The following is a 17,079-nucleotide window of genomic DNA, read 5'->3' as shown; positions in this document are numbered from 1 at the left end:
ATGTTACCCCCATATTTCCTCAATGATCATCTTGCTTCAGTTTTATGTCATCCTCATTCAGTTATGTTACATCTTTTTGGAGAGGAAGAAGAATGAGGGGTTGCTTTCATTTTTAACAACACTCAATGGATTTATTAAAACTGTTACTACAGGGGGTGGGAATGTGGCTTAGCAGTAGAGTGCTTGCCTTGCATGCATGAATCCCTGGGTTCGATTCCTCAGCACCACATTAACAGAAAAGGGCAAAAGTGGCACTACGGCGCAGGTGGGAGAGTTCTGGCCTTGAGTAAAAAGAAGCCAGGGACAGTCCTCAGGCCCTGAGTCCAAGGCCCAGGAGTGGCAAAAAAAAAAACAAAAAAAACTGTTACTGCTGTCATTTATAAGATGCATGTTATACAGAAGTGATACCTGAGTTGTTTGCATGGGCAAAGGAAGAGGCAGCAGCTCTGAAAGGAGTATGAGTCCAGAAAAAAATCCTTCAGGAACCTTCAAGATCGAAGAAAGAACTTCTTTTAGCATTAAAGACCAAGTATTATTGGCCAGAGTCTCTTCTGAAATTGTAAGTTTTTCATTAACTCCTTGTGTAAAAGTCAGTAAAATATCAATTATATCATTCTGAATTTTCTGCTCATCACTATCCAAACGACCTGAGAGGGGGATAGAGCACAGGAGCATGTGTAAAGTAACAAGTGCTGAAGGGACACGCATGTCCTTAAACTCAAAGGAGCCACCTCTCAAGAGTTCTGTTAGCATAGTTTTAAGAAGAGTGAGTGTGCAGCGAGCCATTGAAATAGTAGTAACTCTGTGAAGGGTAGTCCCCATGTTGACATGGAGCCTCCAAGGCTGAGTCAAAATACTGTTCAATTTTTGCAGAACCCGAATAAAGGTGTCCATTCCTTCAGCAGAAAAAAGCTGAATAACAGCAAGATTCCATTTCAGGTCTTTCTGTTGACCTTTATAATAGGAAGAAGAAGAAAAAAACTAATTACGTATATATTTTTAAAAATCAGTCATATACATATTAAAAATTCAGTCAAGAATTTTGAATATTTAGTAGATATTCACTCTAGTCTTAAAGAATAGGAGATTTTGAAGCATATTAGTAACATTACCTTCAACAGGAGGTGGTGGACATGCCACATTACAAAGAACACGTAGAGCAGTGGTAAGGCCAACCCCTTCTGCAGTCATCAAGTTATCAATATTCTTTAAAAGAAAATTGAACAGAATAAAGAGAATTACTCTGATTAATACATGCATATGTGAAATACCATGTTGAAGCCCTGTGGTATCCTTAATATACACTGGAAAAAAAAACAATGTCAGGTGCTAGCGGTACTCGCCTGTAATCCTAGCTACTTTAATATACACTAAAAAAAAAAACAAGAAAACAAAAACAATGTCAGGCACTAGCAGTACTCGCCTGTAATCCTAGCTACTTGGAGGCCGAGATCTAAGGATCTAAGGCCCCAAGTTCAATCCCAAGTACTGTCCCCCATTCTCAAAAAGGAATTTAAAATAAAAATTTCCTGTATGTCCATTTTATAACATCTTCTCTCCCCAAAATGAAGCAGCTGACTAGAATGATTACAGGATCTTGGTAGGGTGCCCAAGTTGGTCTTGACCTCATGGTTCTCCTTTATCAGTTTCTTAAGTAACTCAGATTACAGGTAGATACCAACCTGTCAAACGACAATCACTGTATTTAAAAAGCTCTGTAGGTACTAAATTTCAAATCAGAGAAGTAACATGGAATGTTTTTAGACTACATCACATAGATTGCTTTTTTAAATGCAGATACCAAGTGTCAAGGACATGGTTAGAGAACACAAGAAATGTAGTTGGTTGGTTGTACCTTTACAGCCTGCTTATGGTATGTATAATTTGTGACAACAAATAGTCTAAATTTTTGTAGCTTTCATAAAATAGCTTTTTAAATAATTTCAAATCAATAAATTAGCCAGGTACATGATGGCTCATGCCTAAAACCCTAGCTACTCAAGAGACTGAGATTTGAAGATCACTATTCAAAGCCAGCACAGGGAGGGCTGGGGATATGGCCTAGTGGCAAGAGTGCTTGCCTCGTATACATGAGGCCCTAGGTTTGATTCCCCAGCACCACATATACAGAAAATGGTCAGAAATGGCGCTGTGGCTCAAGTGGCAGAGTGCTAGCCTTGAGCAAGAAGAAGCCAGGGACAGTGATCAGACCCTGAGTCCAAGCCCCAGGACTGGCCCAAAAAAAAAAAAAAAAAAAAAAGCCAGCACAGGGGCTGGGAATATGGCCTAGTGGTAAAGTGCTCATTGTGTATACATGAAGCCCTGGGTTCGATTCCTCAGCACCACATGTATAGAAAGGGCCGGAAGTGGCGCTGTGGCTCAAGTGGTAGAGTGCCTTGAGCAAAAAGAAGCCAGGGACAGTGCTCAGGCCCTCAATTCAAGCCCCAGGACTGGCAAAAAACCAAAACAACACTAGGCCAGGCAGAAAAATCTCTTATCTCCATTAAACCAAAAAAGCAGAAAGCAGAGCTGTGACTCAAGTGGTAAAGCACTAACTCTGAAAAAAAAAAGTTCAGAGACAGCCCCCAAGCTTGAGTTCAAGCACTAGAACCAGCACCAAGAAAAAAAAAAAAAAAAAGAAAGAAAGAAAATTCTTATGGTAGATATTTTCTCTAATCTTTTTTCTGAACTTAAGGCAGCAGAGAGCCAAAAGTGATATTTCAGTCTTGAAACAATTGTCTTTAGTACAAAGATACTTACAATAATACCACAACTGCTAGAGTAAAATTTTACATAAGAATCAAAACTCTTAATTGTGTCACGTCATTCAAATTTCTGTAACCAAAAAATTTCGTAGTAGTTAAGTGTCTTTACTCAAGCACTTTGATGTTTGGCAAAATGCAGAATTACTATGAAACAGGTACACAAAATTCAGGACCACTTACAAGATACTGTTATATTTCTGCTAAAAAACAAAAAGACAAAATGAAGTTCTAGAAAATTTTGAAACAGAGAAACCCAAACAATATTTTGTTTACTGCTAGGTCAAAATGTGTTAGCAAGACTAGACTACATACATATAAAACCCTTCAACAACATACATTGCAATTTAAAGATCAAGATAGCTCCCGACCCTCCTGATGCAAACACACATCTCAATTGCCAAGTAAAAGAACATTCCAAATCTATATTGCTATTCTAGCTTCACATTCATATATTTACAAGAGCTTTTAGCACATCACTATATGCTACACTTCAACAAAAAAAGTAACTTTCAGGATTAACAATATAGTAATATTTTCCCGTTGTGAGTTTTCTATTACAAAATCAATACATTTTATAGGCTTTGTAATAAATTTTATAGAATTTTACAATGAATTTTATAGATTTTTAGAAATTTCTATTTATGAACTATCCCAAGTATATGTAAACTATAAGATATAAACTATCGCAAATTAGCCAGAGAAAACTAGTTCTTGCTTAGATTATCTGGAAGTAGACAAATCAATTTTCACCTGAAAATTTTGAATGAAATTCTTTCCCCCTAGTTAAACGTTTAACTGAAAGTTATATGTAATACAATATAACTTTAAAATACTTTTTTTTTGTAGCCATCAAACTGAAATTTATTCCCATTTGAAATAAAATTAGGACAGAATCCAGTTTTTTAAAAAAGCAATATAGTACACACAACTGTGGGTATGTGTATTCAAGTACACAATTATATTTCATTTGTACCTATATGGTCTAAGGTCTAATCAATCAAGGGCAAGATTTTGTCATTAACAACACAGAGATTTACTGTTTTATTACTAAAAGTTACCACAAGTTTCAGTAAACCAAACCATTTTTGAAAGAAAAAAAGTTTCATAAAACCAAAGCATTTACCTACCTGTTTAATATATTCAATTAAGTTTGGAATGCAGTTAATTTCAAATCTAAGGTTTTTCAGAGGTTCAAGCCACTTGCCAAGTTCTTAAAAACAAAACAAAATAATGTATAATATTTTAAAAGCTGTTATAACATAGAAAGTAAAGGTATTTTTTTCCAAAGAAAAACATTATTCGATTTGCATCAATTTCAATAATCTAAATTTCATATTCCCTGCTTCATTTGGGGGGGGGGGTTGGATTTTTTGGCAATCATGGGGCTTGAACTATGGGCCTGGGTGCTGTCCTTGAGCTCTTCAGCTCAAGGCTGAAGTGCTCTACCACTTGAACCACAGCCAAATCCAGTTTTCTGGTGGTTAATTAGAGATAAGAGCCTCACAAACTATCCTGCCAAGGCTGGCTTTGAACTATGATCCTCAGATCTCAACCTCCTGAGTAGCTAGGATTACAGGCTCCTCAGATCTCAATCTCCTAACTAGTCAGGATTACAGGCATGAGCTACCAGCTCTTTTTTTAAGACAGTATCTTGCTATGAAATATACAATTGTACTGAACTCAAGGTTTTCTTTCCTCAGCCTTACAAGTGCTAGGATTACATGCTCTATATATATTTGTTTAGTTTTGTTTGTTTGCTGTTGTTTTTTTGGCCAGTCCTTGGCCATGAACTCAAGGCCTGAGCACTGTCCCTGGCTTCTTTTTGCTCAAGGCTAGCACTCTGCCATTTGAGCCACAGCACCACTTCTAGCTGTTTTCTGTATATGTGGTGCTGAGGAATCGAACCCAGGGCTTCATGTATACAAGGCAAGCACTATTGCCACTAGGCCATAGTCCCAGCCCGTTTAGTTTTTTTTTAAAGACAGTGTCTCACTATGCAACAGAAACTAGCCTCAAACCTCTTTTTGTGTGTGTGTTTCTGTCTTGATGCTTGAACTTAAGGTCTGGGTGCTATCTCTGAGCTTTTGTGCTCAAGGCTTATTAGCACTCTACCATTTGAGCCACAGCAGCACTTCCGGATTTTTCTATTGATGTGGTACTGAGGAACTGAACCCAGGGCTTCATGCATGCTAGGGAAGCACTCTATCACTAAGCCACATTCTCAGCCAACCTCTTCTATTTTGATTATACACTTTAACCATCAATTTCTGTGATTTTCAAGAAAATACACACTTCCAAACTTTTAATTTATATATTGAAATGTTTTGTCAAATCTATGGTTTGTCTTTATAGAAGGTAATTTCAAAAAACTAAAAAAGTATTTTACTATACACATTATCTAACTATGATAAAGCATAAAGTATAGGTATTCAATGATTTTTTTTCCTTCACAAATCACAAATCTTTAAATAACTTCTGGTACCATACCTTGCAATTTAGCATTATTTTCATCTGCTTTACAAAGCTTCAAGAGAGATGCTGCATGTTGTTCTAGCATTTGGACATCACTGGAAGACTGAACCACCACCAAAATAAGTATGCATGCATAATTATAAGCTACTGACTTCTTAGACTTGGAATCACTGAAACAAAATAAGGTTTTTTAAAGTTTGGGGTAAAAAACAATTTTTCAGGAATAACTTTAAACATTCTTTTCTATTTGGTTTTAAACAAGAAAAGTGACAAGACATCACCTAACACCTTGAAGATAATAAATCAGCTTTTAAAGATCAAATCCAATTCACCTGAAAACACTATCAGACAAAATCATCATCCCTAGCATCCATGGACTACTGGTTCCAGGACACTTCTAAGATATCAAAATCCATGGAGGTTTAAGTCTTGTATATAAAATGGAATTGTATTTGCATATAATCTATGTACATCTTCTCATATACTTTAAATCATGTCTACCTATAGTACCTAATATAGTGTAATATACCTAATATAGTGTGCATATATACTCTGCGAATAATTGTTACACTATATTGTATAGAGAATGACAAAAAAGTATGTGCATGATCAGTACAGATACATTTTTTCCAAATATTTTAGATTCACAACTGGTTGAGATAAGCAGGAACTACAGATAAGGAGGGACAATTTTAAGAATAAAAGTATACACAGAACATAGTAAAATTCTATTCAGAGTAAAAATAAACAATGAAATATTAACAAGTATATTTTAGAAGTATAGTTCTCCTTAAAATATTCATCCAATCTGGAAATATAGGAACAAATGTGATCATCTGCAGCATCACTCAGTCTTCTGTTTCAGAAGATGTAGCTAGGAATAGAAGCCACCAAAGTTTATAGGCCCTCAAAGAAGATGCATCATTCAAGGAGTCACACCAAGTCCCCACTGCAAAGGCATTTATCTGGATGCTACTGCTTTATGTAATATAAACTAGAAAAAGAACATGTCTCTCTTTTCTCACACTAAAATTCACACCGTACTACTGGGCAGGCTTCAAAACCATTATCCTTCTCAAATGCCCCATCCAGTCAAATCAATTCTGAAACCATGGCACTATGAAGTTTTTTTTTTTTAAAAAGGGCAGAAGAAAACAAGAAAATGCTCACTACTCTTAAGGTATATATTCCTGGGCCTTAGGATTCCCCTCTACACAAATCACCAGAATCTACAATTGAGATTTTTTTCATAAGACAACTGAAAGAAACTAATCAAAGGTCCAATATATAGCTTTACGGCCACATCTTACATTTCAGAGATTTCTGCAATACTAAGTTACCTATCTCAAAAAATATAGTTTTGCTTTAAAATTGATACTTTTGAAATAGTAACTATACCATTAGTGATCTAGTAATTGAAAGTTTAAGAAATAGAAAATTGAAAGTTTAAGAAGTAGAAAATTACCCTAAGGCTTCCTTGGAATAGTACTCCATTAGAGTAATGAGACTTTGGAGATTTTTCTCAAGACTGAAAACATGGCCAACAGCTGATCTTCCCACAGCATTAAAAGTAATCAAATAAAGATTGTGAAGAGTTCCCAAAAGATCAGAATGGTCAGTTTCTTCACTGGCTGTAGAACGCTGAAAATGAGTGAACAGTTCTGTGATGCACTGTAATGTCTGAGTTGAGTCCTGTAGCCACAAGGCAAATGCATCATCAATAACACCATCAGACTGGAGACCTTCCTCTTCATCTTGATCATAAAGATGACACAGAGCTCGAATCAACAAATTGGTTGCTTCATATTCTGACATAAAGAAAAGAAGACCTTTTTGTGACTGCGCAAGAAACTTTAAAACATCTTTTGTGGCCTGTAGCACACCAGGGTGGGCACTTGTTACTGGAATTGACAGAAGCAAGGTAACCAACTCCAAGAAGTGATGACTGTGAAGATATCTGTGGAGAAATTGACACATATTAAATAAGTACAAAGCATTCTTTATGAAACATTACAAAGGATAAATGTTTAATGTCTTTAATTCAGTATTTTTTGTTTTTTGGTCAATTATGCGACTTGAACTGAGGGCCTGGGAACTGTCCCTGGGCACTTTCACTCAAGGCTGGGGCTCTACCATTTTGAGCCACAGTATCACTTCTGGTTTTCTGGTGGATAAATGGAGATAAGAGTCACACGGACTTTCTTGCCCAGGGTGACTTACAACTGTGATCCTCAGATCTCAGCCTTCTGAGTAGCTAGGATTACAGGTGTGAGCCACACACACTGGCTGCTTCAGTTCTTATCTTCAGAAATAAACTGCTTTTATTGAAAACTGCAGTAAGAGTGGCAACTTTTATCATCACTGGATCAAATGATAAATTGGTATTTTTCCTTCTCAGTTAATCCTGATTAAACTCTGGACCTTCTTTCTAAACTACTTATTGCACATACTTTTCCATCATGGTTCTCCACTCTTCATGGCCTATCATTATATAAGAATTAGCTTATCCAAGAAAAATACAGGAAGTGGCACTGTGGCTCAAAGTGGTTGAGCACTAGCCTTGTGCTGAAGAGCTCAGGGACAGTGCCCAGGTCCAAAGTTCAAGCCCTACAACAGACCAAAAAAAGAAAAAAAAAGAAAAATATAGCATGTATAATAATAAAAAAAATCATTAAGCTTAGATTTATTATAAATCTGCATTAACATCTCTATGCAAATTAGTTTATCATTTGAATGCATAGCACTTTGTGTGTATGTACAGGCGCGCAAGCATGTCCTAAGCCTTGAATTCAGGACCTTGAGCTCTCTTTTAGCTTTTTCACTCAAAGGTAGTGCTCTACCACTTGAGCCATAGCTCCACTTGTAGTTAACTTACAGTGTTTTGGAGTTAATAAGGTACAAATTTTCATATAGAAAAGTTCTCCTTCCTATGCCATTCCTATTACTTCCCATTTGTTTTTAAACTTGCTTACACTAGAGCTATTGTTTACTATCTTTCAATCATGTTCTTAATTCTGCTTTAACTACGAATACAATATATGTTCAATTACAGGATCATGATTCTCAGTTTTACAACTGAATATCCAGTTTGAAATATCAACTATTCTTACACAGTTATGCAGAACTTAAACAGCAGTATCACAGACTGGAAGCATGGCTCAAGTGGTAGAGCACCTAATAAGTACAAATCCCTAAATTAAATCCTCAGCACTATCAAAAAAAATTACAACATACTATAGCCTCCAATGATTTGTGAAATCTATTTCCCCCAAAAGACAAAATATGTCTTACCTAAAGAGAACAGGGTAGGGATCATCCCTCTCTGGAGGTCCAGTAATCCTTGCCATCGTTGGAAAAGATTTAACAGGAGGTTGGATCATTGTATGAGGTGCAGTTTCCATTAAATGAAAAATTTCCTCTAGGAGGTTAATGAGTTTTTCTATTTCCCCTTCACTTATATTTGAGGATTCCAAAAGATCCATGTCCATAGACACTTCTTCATTTTCATAATCTGTATTTGTTCTCTCAAGTACAGTGTCTGTGTCATGATCAGGTTCACTGTGGTTGGGAACAGATGAAATCTTCTCTGCTAAAAGATCACCAAGTCTTTTAATCTCTGACAAGATTTCATAGAAATGGCATTTCTGAAGAACAGCTGAACCAGCAGTGACAACCCTCACTGTCTGATCTAAAAGTATGAGCTCCAGGAGTTTTTGATAGCCACTTTTTTCACCCTGACTACCTCTTAAAAAAGCTTCCATTCCTTCTGTCATACTAATGACACTGTCCAAAGCTTTAAAAGCATTTAACTTAAGGGAAGATGAAACATGATCTGCAAATAAAAGGTCAAATAATGAACTGATCACTCCTGCTTGTAATAATTCTGTGATTCCTTGAGTTCCACATTCTGCTAATGACGATACTAATTTGGTCCCAGCTTTTAGCTGTCGGACGTTTAAGGCAATGGGTTGTCGAAAGGCTACTTGTAAATTTAAAGCTTGCATTGTCCAGTCCACCAACTGGCCAAGTGAGTCTTGTTTTGTGTTTTTCAACTGCAAATAGCTTAATCCTTTTATTATTAAACCTGGAATTTCTTCTAGAGCAGTTACCCATTTTGCACCTCGATCTTCCCGATACAAATCTAATAGTTCAGTTAACTTCAATGAGGCTTCTATTGCCCCAGAATTTTCTTTATCTGGACCTTGGTCCTTCATTCTACTGATTTCAATTTCAAAAGTAGTCTTGTAAGGACAGCTGAAGTATAAGAGTGGTACTAGCTCTCTGTCATATGGATCATATGTCATAGGAGGAACAGATGCTAAGTCTTCAGCAGTGTATTCAACATCAAAATTTGGATACTTAAATGTTTCCCGCTCCAAGTCAGCAATTCCATCTTCATCACTGGAAATTTGTTCATAACCATCATCCCCTGAAAATAAGTTTAAAAATATTATATCACTATTGTTTAATACATACATTTTTTCACAAAAATAATTGATTTTATAGTATGCCAAACATTAAAAATTAATTTTTCTCAATATAATCCATTAGTTTCCCTTTACACAATGATTATTATTTTCTTTCTTTCTTTTTTTTTTAAGTGCCTATCTTGGGGCTTGAACTCAAAGCCTGAGTGCTGTCTCTGAACTTAACCACAGCTCCACTTCCAGAATTTTTTGGGGGGAATAACTGGAGATGAGTCTCATGGACTTTCCTGGCCAGACTAGTTTCAGGCTAGCTTCAAACTATGATTCTCAGATCTCAGCCTCCTGAGCAGCTGAGATAACGGGCATGAGCCACTGAGGCAGGCTTTTTTTTTTGTTTTATTTTTGTTTCTGTGCCACTTCTGGGATTTGAAGTCAGGGCCTGGGCACTGTCCCTGAGCTTATGTGCTCAATATTAGTGCTCTACTTGAGCCAAAACTCCACTTCTAGCTATTCTGGTGGTTAATTGGAGGTAAGGGTCTCATAGAGCAGGCAGAGGTGGCTTATACTTGTAGTCCTAGCTACTTAGGAGATCTGAGGATCACAGTTCAATGGACAGGAAAAGTCTGTGAAATGCATATCTCCATCTTAACCAACAGAAAACAAGTGGCTCTGTGGCTCTAAGTAACAAGAGTGCTAGACTTCAGCAAAAGAATTCAGAGTCAGTGCCCAGACCCAGAGTTCAAGCTCCACAACCAACAAAACCAAAAAAGAGGCTCCTAGACTTTCCTGCCCTGAGTGGCTTTGAACCGTGGTCCTCATATCTCAGCCTCCTGAGTAAATAGGATTACAAGCAAAAGCTATCTAATTAACCAGCAAAAAAGCCTGAATAAAGTAGGAGGTATGGTACAAGTAGCTTTATTTCCTAATTTCTAACAGTTAAATAAATATGAACAAACTTTTTAACATTTCTCCTATTTTATCTGTTCCGCTTTCCATCTAACTATAATAGATACTTTGTTCTCACTGAGATAAAATGAGAAACACTTCAAGCTACCAAATCCCTAATCACCATATTTTTACTTCATGACAGTTTTCCTAGTCAAAGCTGATGGGAACAGGCTCAATTCATATTGTGGCAAAAAATACAAAATTGTTCTCCCAGGAAATTGCAAATGGGACTGAAATCAACTCAGAGAGTTTACGTAGGATAAACAGAGATTTGGTTGTGGAGAAAATAAACAAGTTAGTTGACAAAAAATCAAATAAACATAAAAGGCAGATAAAAATCTCATTTCTAGTCACATCTTGAAGCCAACTGATGTAACTCTTGGTTTCCTGATCTCTTTTATCTTTGATAGAAATTTTCTTGCAATGCTCAAAGCTATATCTAGTTAATTTCTAGTACTTAAGACCAAAAAGTTGTAATTAATATAACCTACCTTCACCTTCTTCATCTTCTTCACCTTCTTCTTCATCTTCCTCTTCCTCCTCAGGAATACTATCTACTGTATGGCGATCATCTTCATCCTCATCTTCTTCCTCCTCTACATCCACATCATCATCATCATCTTCTCCTTCTTCTTGTTGTTCCTCTTCTACTTCTCCTTCATCAGAATATTGACCTTCCTGGGGAACAGAATTCCGATCAGGAGAAATGGGCTCAAAGTAATCTTCTCTGTGGGGAACGTCCTCTTCCTTATCACCAGACACTGAAAAAACAATTGAGATTTAAGACAGATTATTTCAATGATTTAAATAACACAAAGCAGCATGACTGGATATTACAGCAAGTTAATGGCATTCTGGATGACTTAGCTTATGTAAACCTCGTCTAAAAAGTGGCAGAATACTTGCTTTCAAAAAATACTCAGAAGGGGGCTGGGAATATGGCCTAGTGGCAAGAGTGCTTGCCTCGTATACATGAAGCCCTGTGTTTGATTCCTCAGCACCACATAAACAGAAAAAGCTAGAAGTGGCGCTGTGGCTCAAGTGGCAGAGTGCTAGCCTTGAGCAAAAAGAAGCCAGGGACAGTGCTCAGGCCCTGAGTCCAAGCCCCAGGACTGGCAAAAAAAAAAATTCTCAGAAGGGCTGGGAATGTGGCTTAGTGATAGAATGCTTGCCTAGCATGTTGAAGCCGCATTTGATTTCTCAGTACCACATAAACAGGAAAAGTCGGAAGCGGCACTGTGACTCAAGTGCTAGCCTTGAGGAAAAGAAGCTTAGGGACAATGCCCAGGCCCTGAGTTCAAGCCCAAGGACTGGCAAAAAAAAAAAAAGACATACAAAAAAATACTAAGAGGGGCTGGGAATATGGCCTAGTGGCAAGAGTGCTTGCTTCATATACATGAAGCCCTGGGTTCAATTCCTCAGCACCACATATACAGAAAATAGCCAGAAGTGGCACTGTGGGCTCAAGTGGCAGAATGCTAGCCTTGAGCAAAAAGAAGCCAATAACAGTGCTCAGGCCCTTTGTCCAAGCCCCAGCACTGAAAAAAAAAATACTAAGAGCGAGGGAAAAGGTGACGTTGTTCAAAACAAATGTACTCTTTACCTGGCTTATCTAACTGTAACCCCAGGCCCTGAGTTCTAGCCTCAGATTGGGGGGTGGGGGGTGAGGAGAGGAGAGCTCCAGGAGCTAGTGTCTTTTGCTACTCAGGACACTGAGTTATAAGAATCCAGGTTTGAAGCCAGCCTGGGCTTCAAGAGAAAGTTTTTTTGGGGGGGTATCTGTGCCAGTCATGGGGCTTAAACGCAAGGCCTAGGTGTTAACCCTACACTTTTGTGCTCAGAACTAGTACTCTACCACTTGAGCCACAGGTTCACTTTCAGATTTTTAGTGGTTAACTGGAGTAAGGACCTCATGTACTTTCCTGCCTGGGCTCCTTTCAAAACACAATCCTCAGAGCTCAGCCTCCTGAGTAGCTAGGATTGCAGGAATAAACCACCAGTGCTCATCTGTTTAAGAGACTCTTTAACTCCAACTAAGCAGCAAGAAGTCACAAGTAGAAGTATTAGCCTTGAGAGAAAAAGCTAAGCAAGAATGCAAAGCCCTGAATTCAACCCCAAGTACCAGAACCAAAAAATAAAAATAGGGCTGGGAATATGGCCTAGTGGCAAGAGTGCTTGCCTCCTACACATAAAGCTCTCGGTTGGATTCCCCAGCACCACATATATGGAAAACAGCCAGAAGGGGCGCTGTGGCTCAGGTGGCAGAGTGCTAGCTTTGAGCGGGAAGAAGCCAGGGACAGTGCTCAGGCCCTGAGTCCAAGGCCCAGGACTGGCCAAAAAATAAAAATAAATAAAAATAAAAGTTTTTCAATTGAAAAAGCACTTATTGGGGCTGGGAATGTGGCTTAGTGGTAGAGTGCTTGTCTAGCATGCACAAAGCCCTGGGTTCAATTCCTCAGCACCACATATACAGAAAAAGCTGGAAGTGGCGCTGTGGCCAAGTGGTAGAGTGCTAGCCTTGAGCAAAAAGAAAACAGAAACAGTGCTCAGGCCCTGAGCCCAAGCCCAGGACTGGCAAAAAAGAAGAAGAAAAAAAAAAAGCACTTATATTAACACTAATTGGGGGCGGGGGGAGAGAGGGTTAACAACTCCATAGCTTTGATTTTCTACCTGGCAAAGGCATAGGATCTTCATCATCATCATCTGGTGGAGGAGGCCCTGGAGGAGTTCTTGGTCCCCTTGGCTGTGGTCTTGGAGGACTTCCATTAAACTGATCTTCTTTCTCACCATCAGCTAGAGTGTTATTAGAGAAATGAAAAAAAAAAAAATCCTTCAAATTGTTATAGTGAAATGAATGCTGGAAAAATGCTTTTCATTTGAATTATCTTCAGAATTTACTGATAATAAATTAAGCTACTTTTACTTCAGAATCAACCCATCCAAACAAATTTGAAATGCACTCCTATAACAAAAAAACCATTAACATGAATGTTCCAGGAACACATGCCAAACTATCTAGTTAGTCTTCAATTCTTTTGTTAAAAAAAAAATAGCCACTGGATTGCAGAAAGAAAGAAGAAAATCCGGTGTCAACTTGAAAAACTCTGAGATGCTCAATTGTAAATCATTTGCCTAGCATGTCTGGTCTGCAGAAGAGAAAGAAAGATATGTGAGGTAAGGAAGGAAAGAGAGAAAAAAGGGAAATACAGACATTTTCTTTAAAAATAAAATTTAAAAGCTATCTAATAGAAGATAAATATAAACACAAGTCATTGTAGAAAAGAACTGGTTCTAATGATAGAAAAGTTATTTGAATTAGCCTTTCTTACAACAGACATAAGTTTCACTGGCAAAATCAAATTTACAATTCTCACCATGCTTTGGATTCCTTTTTAAACTTGGTTGTGTCTGAGGAGGTGGTGGAGGTGGAGGTGGTGGCGGTGGAGAGTCTCTGTCATGACTTATCACTCTATCAACTGATCCATATATTGCCAGTGTCAGACAATTGTACCAGCCTCTTAGCACCAGACCATCAGTATTCACCTAAAAAAAAATTGGGGGGGAGGAAATCTTTCAAATTAATATTTAAATGTACTAGAAGTAAAGTGAAATTAAGTTAGTTTACAATTCAACTAACAATTCAACTAACATCTTTAAAAGCATGCTGAAACTCAAAGATAAGCCAGGCACTCGTGGCTCTTGCCTATAATCCTAGCTATTCAGGAGGCTGCAATCTGAGGATAGTAGTTCAAAGACAGGCCAGACAAGAAAGTCCATGATACTCTAATCTCCAGTTAATCACCAGAAAACTAGAAGTGGCACTGTGACTCAAAGTGGTACAGCACTAGCCTTGAGCACAAAAGCTCAGGGACAATGCTCAGGCCCTAAGTTCAAGCTCTAAGATAAGCACACACACACACACACACACACACACACACACACACACACACACACACACACACACACACACACAAAAGGCTCAAAGACTAGGCCCAGGAACTGATAGCAACTCTAAACAGAAATTCCACTGGAAGGAAGATAATTTTTTAATAAACAGGATGCAGAGAATTAAGTACTATGCCCCCAAAATTAAATAGCAAACTGAGTAATTGAACATTAGGTCACAATTATTTTTGCATTTCAGATCTTCCATTAGATGCTTCTAGAACGACATTTGGTACATAAAAAAAAAAACAAGGCATGTTGATGATATAAAAGGAAGAAATAGGAAATGTTTATTTTAAGAAAACTCAAGGGATATAAGCTGGAAGTTAAGAATAAAACATGGCTGCAGTCTTGAGTTACAATCTCGAGATGCAGACCTCCTGAAACCCAAAAAAAAAAAAAAAAAAAAAAAAAAAAAAAAAAAAAAAAAAAGAAAACTCAAGGCACACAGCCAGTGTGTAATAAGTTGCCTGCCTGAATCTATTGACCCTGTCCACCTAAATCAAAGGTGGGGAATTTTTCTTCTCCCAAAGGCTATTTACATATTTATAAGGGCACTTGCAGCTCAGACAAAATTATCAAGATGGAAGATGAGTTGGGCCTCCAATGATAAGCATACAAGAAGTAAATGTGAAGCCTATATGTGGGTCTTGTCATGAATCAAATTATTTCACTGGCTTTATATTGCCTGAGGGCCAGATGTTCCCCTACCCCTGACCTAAATTTTTTTAAAAAGGAAGACAAGAATGCTGGCCACTTGAAGACTCATGTATAAAATAATAGGAAGAAAAATATTGAGACTCTTTAGAGGCTGGCTTTATAAAAACTACCTTAAAATAACATCTGGATGCAAGAGGACACAGACAAGAAAATGATATTCTGAAGCACTAGAACCAAATTCTGTACCATTCATTTGTGTGAACCAAAAACTTGGAAAGTGAGGATAGTCAGCAGTGACAAGGTGAAAATAACTCTCATAATTACCTTTGAGTTGGGTCTAAAGATGATGGAAGTATTCTCATCATATTCCAGGCTGTCAAAAAGTAGAAACAAATAAACACACACATACAAACACCAAGCATCACAAATTATGAAAAAGTCTTTCTAGCTACAATAATTCAAAACAAATGTCATTAAGATTTTTGTTTTGACTTAATTAGCCACAAGCTTCTTGAGCTTAATTACTTCTCCCTAAAAACTGTAATAAAAAAAGTCAAACCCATAAAGACTATGACTTTAGTTTGGGATACAGACATACGTAATTTTTTTCATTCTTCCAGGCAATTATAATCTACAGGCACAGTAAATAACTACTGTACTACGGTCTTACAAAAGTGTACACTGGGGGCTGGGACAATAGCCCAGTGGTAGAACATGAAGACTTGGGTTCAATTCCTCAGTACCACATCTACAGAAAAAGCCAGAAGTGGCACTGTGGCTCAAGTGGCAGAGTACTAGCCTTGAGCAAAAAGAAGTCAGGGACAGTGCTCAAGCCCTGAGTTCAAGCCCCAGGACTGGGGGGAAAAAAAAAGTGTACACTGGAACCAACATTTGTGAAAAGCATTATAGAACTGGGGTTATAGTTCACTGGTGAGCACTTATCTCACATGACAAAGGCTCTGGGTTTAATCCTCAGGATGGCAATTTTTTTTTAAAGAAGGTTCAATTATCAATACAATTTCATAAAGTTTAAGAAAATATAAATTTCCTCATAGAAATTTAACATGTTTCCACCTTAAGCTTTTTCATTTTTAACATGAGTTCTAAAAAAATATTCAACCAGGCACTGATGGCTCACACCTATAATCCCAGCTACTCAGGAAGCTGAGATCTGAGGATTGTGATTCAAAATCAGAAGTCCATAGGACTCTAATTTCCAATTAACTACCAGAAAGCCACAAGTGGAACAGTAGCTCAAGTAGTAGACTGTCAGCCTTGAGGAAAAAAGCTAAGGGAGAATACAGTACCCTGAGATCAAGCCCCAGACGTGGCATTAAAAAAAAATAATGATAATAACTCTGAGGGCAAGGAAATAGGCTCATGCCTATAATCCTAGCTACACAGAAGGCTAGATTTAAGGATTATGGTTCAAAGCCAGCCGGGGAAGGAACGTCTAAGAGATTCTTATAATAATAAACTTCTTAGAAAAAGTGAGATGTAGAAGTGTGGCTCAAGTGGTAGAGCACTAGGTAGCCTTGAACAAAAAAGGCTTAGGGACAGTACCCAGACCCTGAGTTCAAGCCCTAGGACCAGCAGGCACGCGTATGGGACGCACATGCAGACATGCGTGTGCTCACACACACAAAAGAGAATGATCATTGATCAAGAAATTGATCAAGAAGCATTATGCTCATAACCGGACTTATGAAATTGTAACTTCTTTGTAGAACTACTTAATAGTGATACTAAAAAAATAACTCTCATCTTGTAAAATGTGAAAATGTACCCACAGAAATTTTTGTTTTTATTTTTATTAATGTACATTAATTATTGTGATATTTCCAAACATGCATATAATATAC

General features: G+C 37.6%; 1 protein-coding gene across 4 annotated transcripts in view; it reads right to left on the bottom strand.

Annotated features, from left to right (window-relative positions):
* Virma (vir like m6A methyltransferase associated) overlaps positions 1–17,079 on the bottom strand; it is a 62,123-nt gene that overhangs the window by 31,069 nt on the left and 13,975 nt on the right. For 3 of the 4 annotated variants that reach the window (XM_048359259.1, XM_048359261.1, XM_048359263.1), the window contains 10 exons: positions 15,542–15,590; positions 13,987–14,155; positions 13,283–13,405; positions 11,104–11,373; positions 8,529–9,666; positions 6,703–7,194; positions 5,253–5,407; positions 3,893–3,975; positions 1,113–1,206; positions 409–953 (listed from right to left, as the gene is read on the bottom strand). In XM_048359259.1, the coding sequence (XP_048215216.1) occupies positions 409–953; positions 1,113–1,206; positions 3,893–3,975; positions 5,253–5,407; positions 6,703–7,194; positions 8,529–9,666; positions 11,104–11,373; positions 13,283–13,405; positions 13,987–14,155; positions 15,542–15,590 (3,118 nt within the window). The remainder of the gene's footprint in view (positions 1–408; positions 954–1,112; positions 1,207–3,892; positions 3,976–5,252; positions 5,408–6,702; positions 7,195–8,528; positions 9,667–11,103; positions 11,374–13,282; positions 13,406–13,986; positions 14,156–15,541; positions 15,591–17,079) is intronic. The other variant, XM_048359260.1, reaches the window with a different exon arrangement.

Source organism: Perognathus longimembris, chromosome 12 (assembly GCF_023159225.1).
Source record: "Perognathus longimembris pacificus isolate PPM17 chromosome 12, ASM2315922v1, whole genome shotgun sequence".
Classification (NCBI taxonomy): domain Eukaryota; kingdom Metazoa; phylum Chordata; class Mammalia; order Rodentia; family Heteromyidae; genus Perognathus; species Perognathus longimembris.
This window is presented reverse-complemented; position numbering and strand designations above follow the sequence as displayed.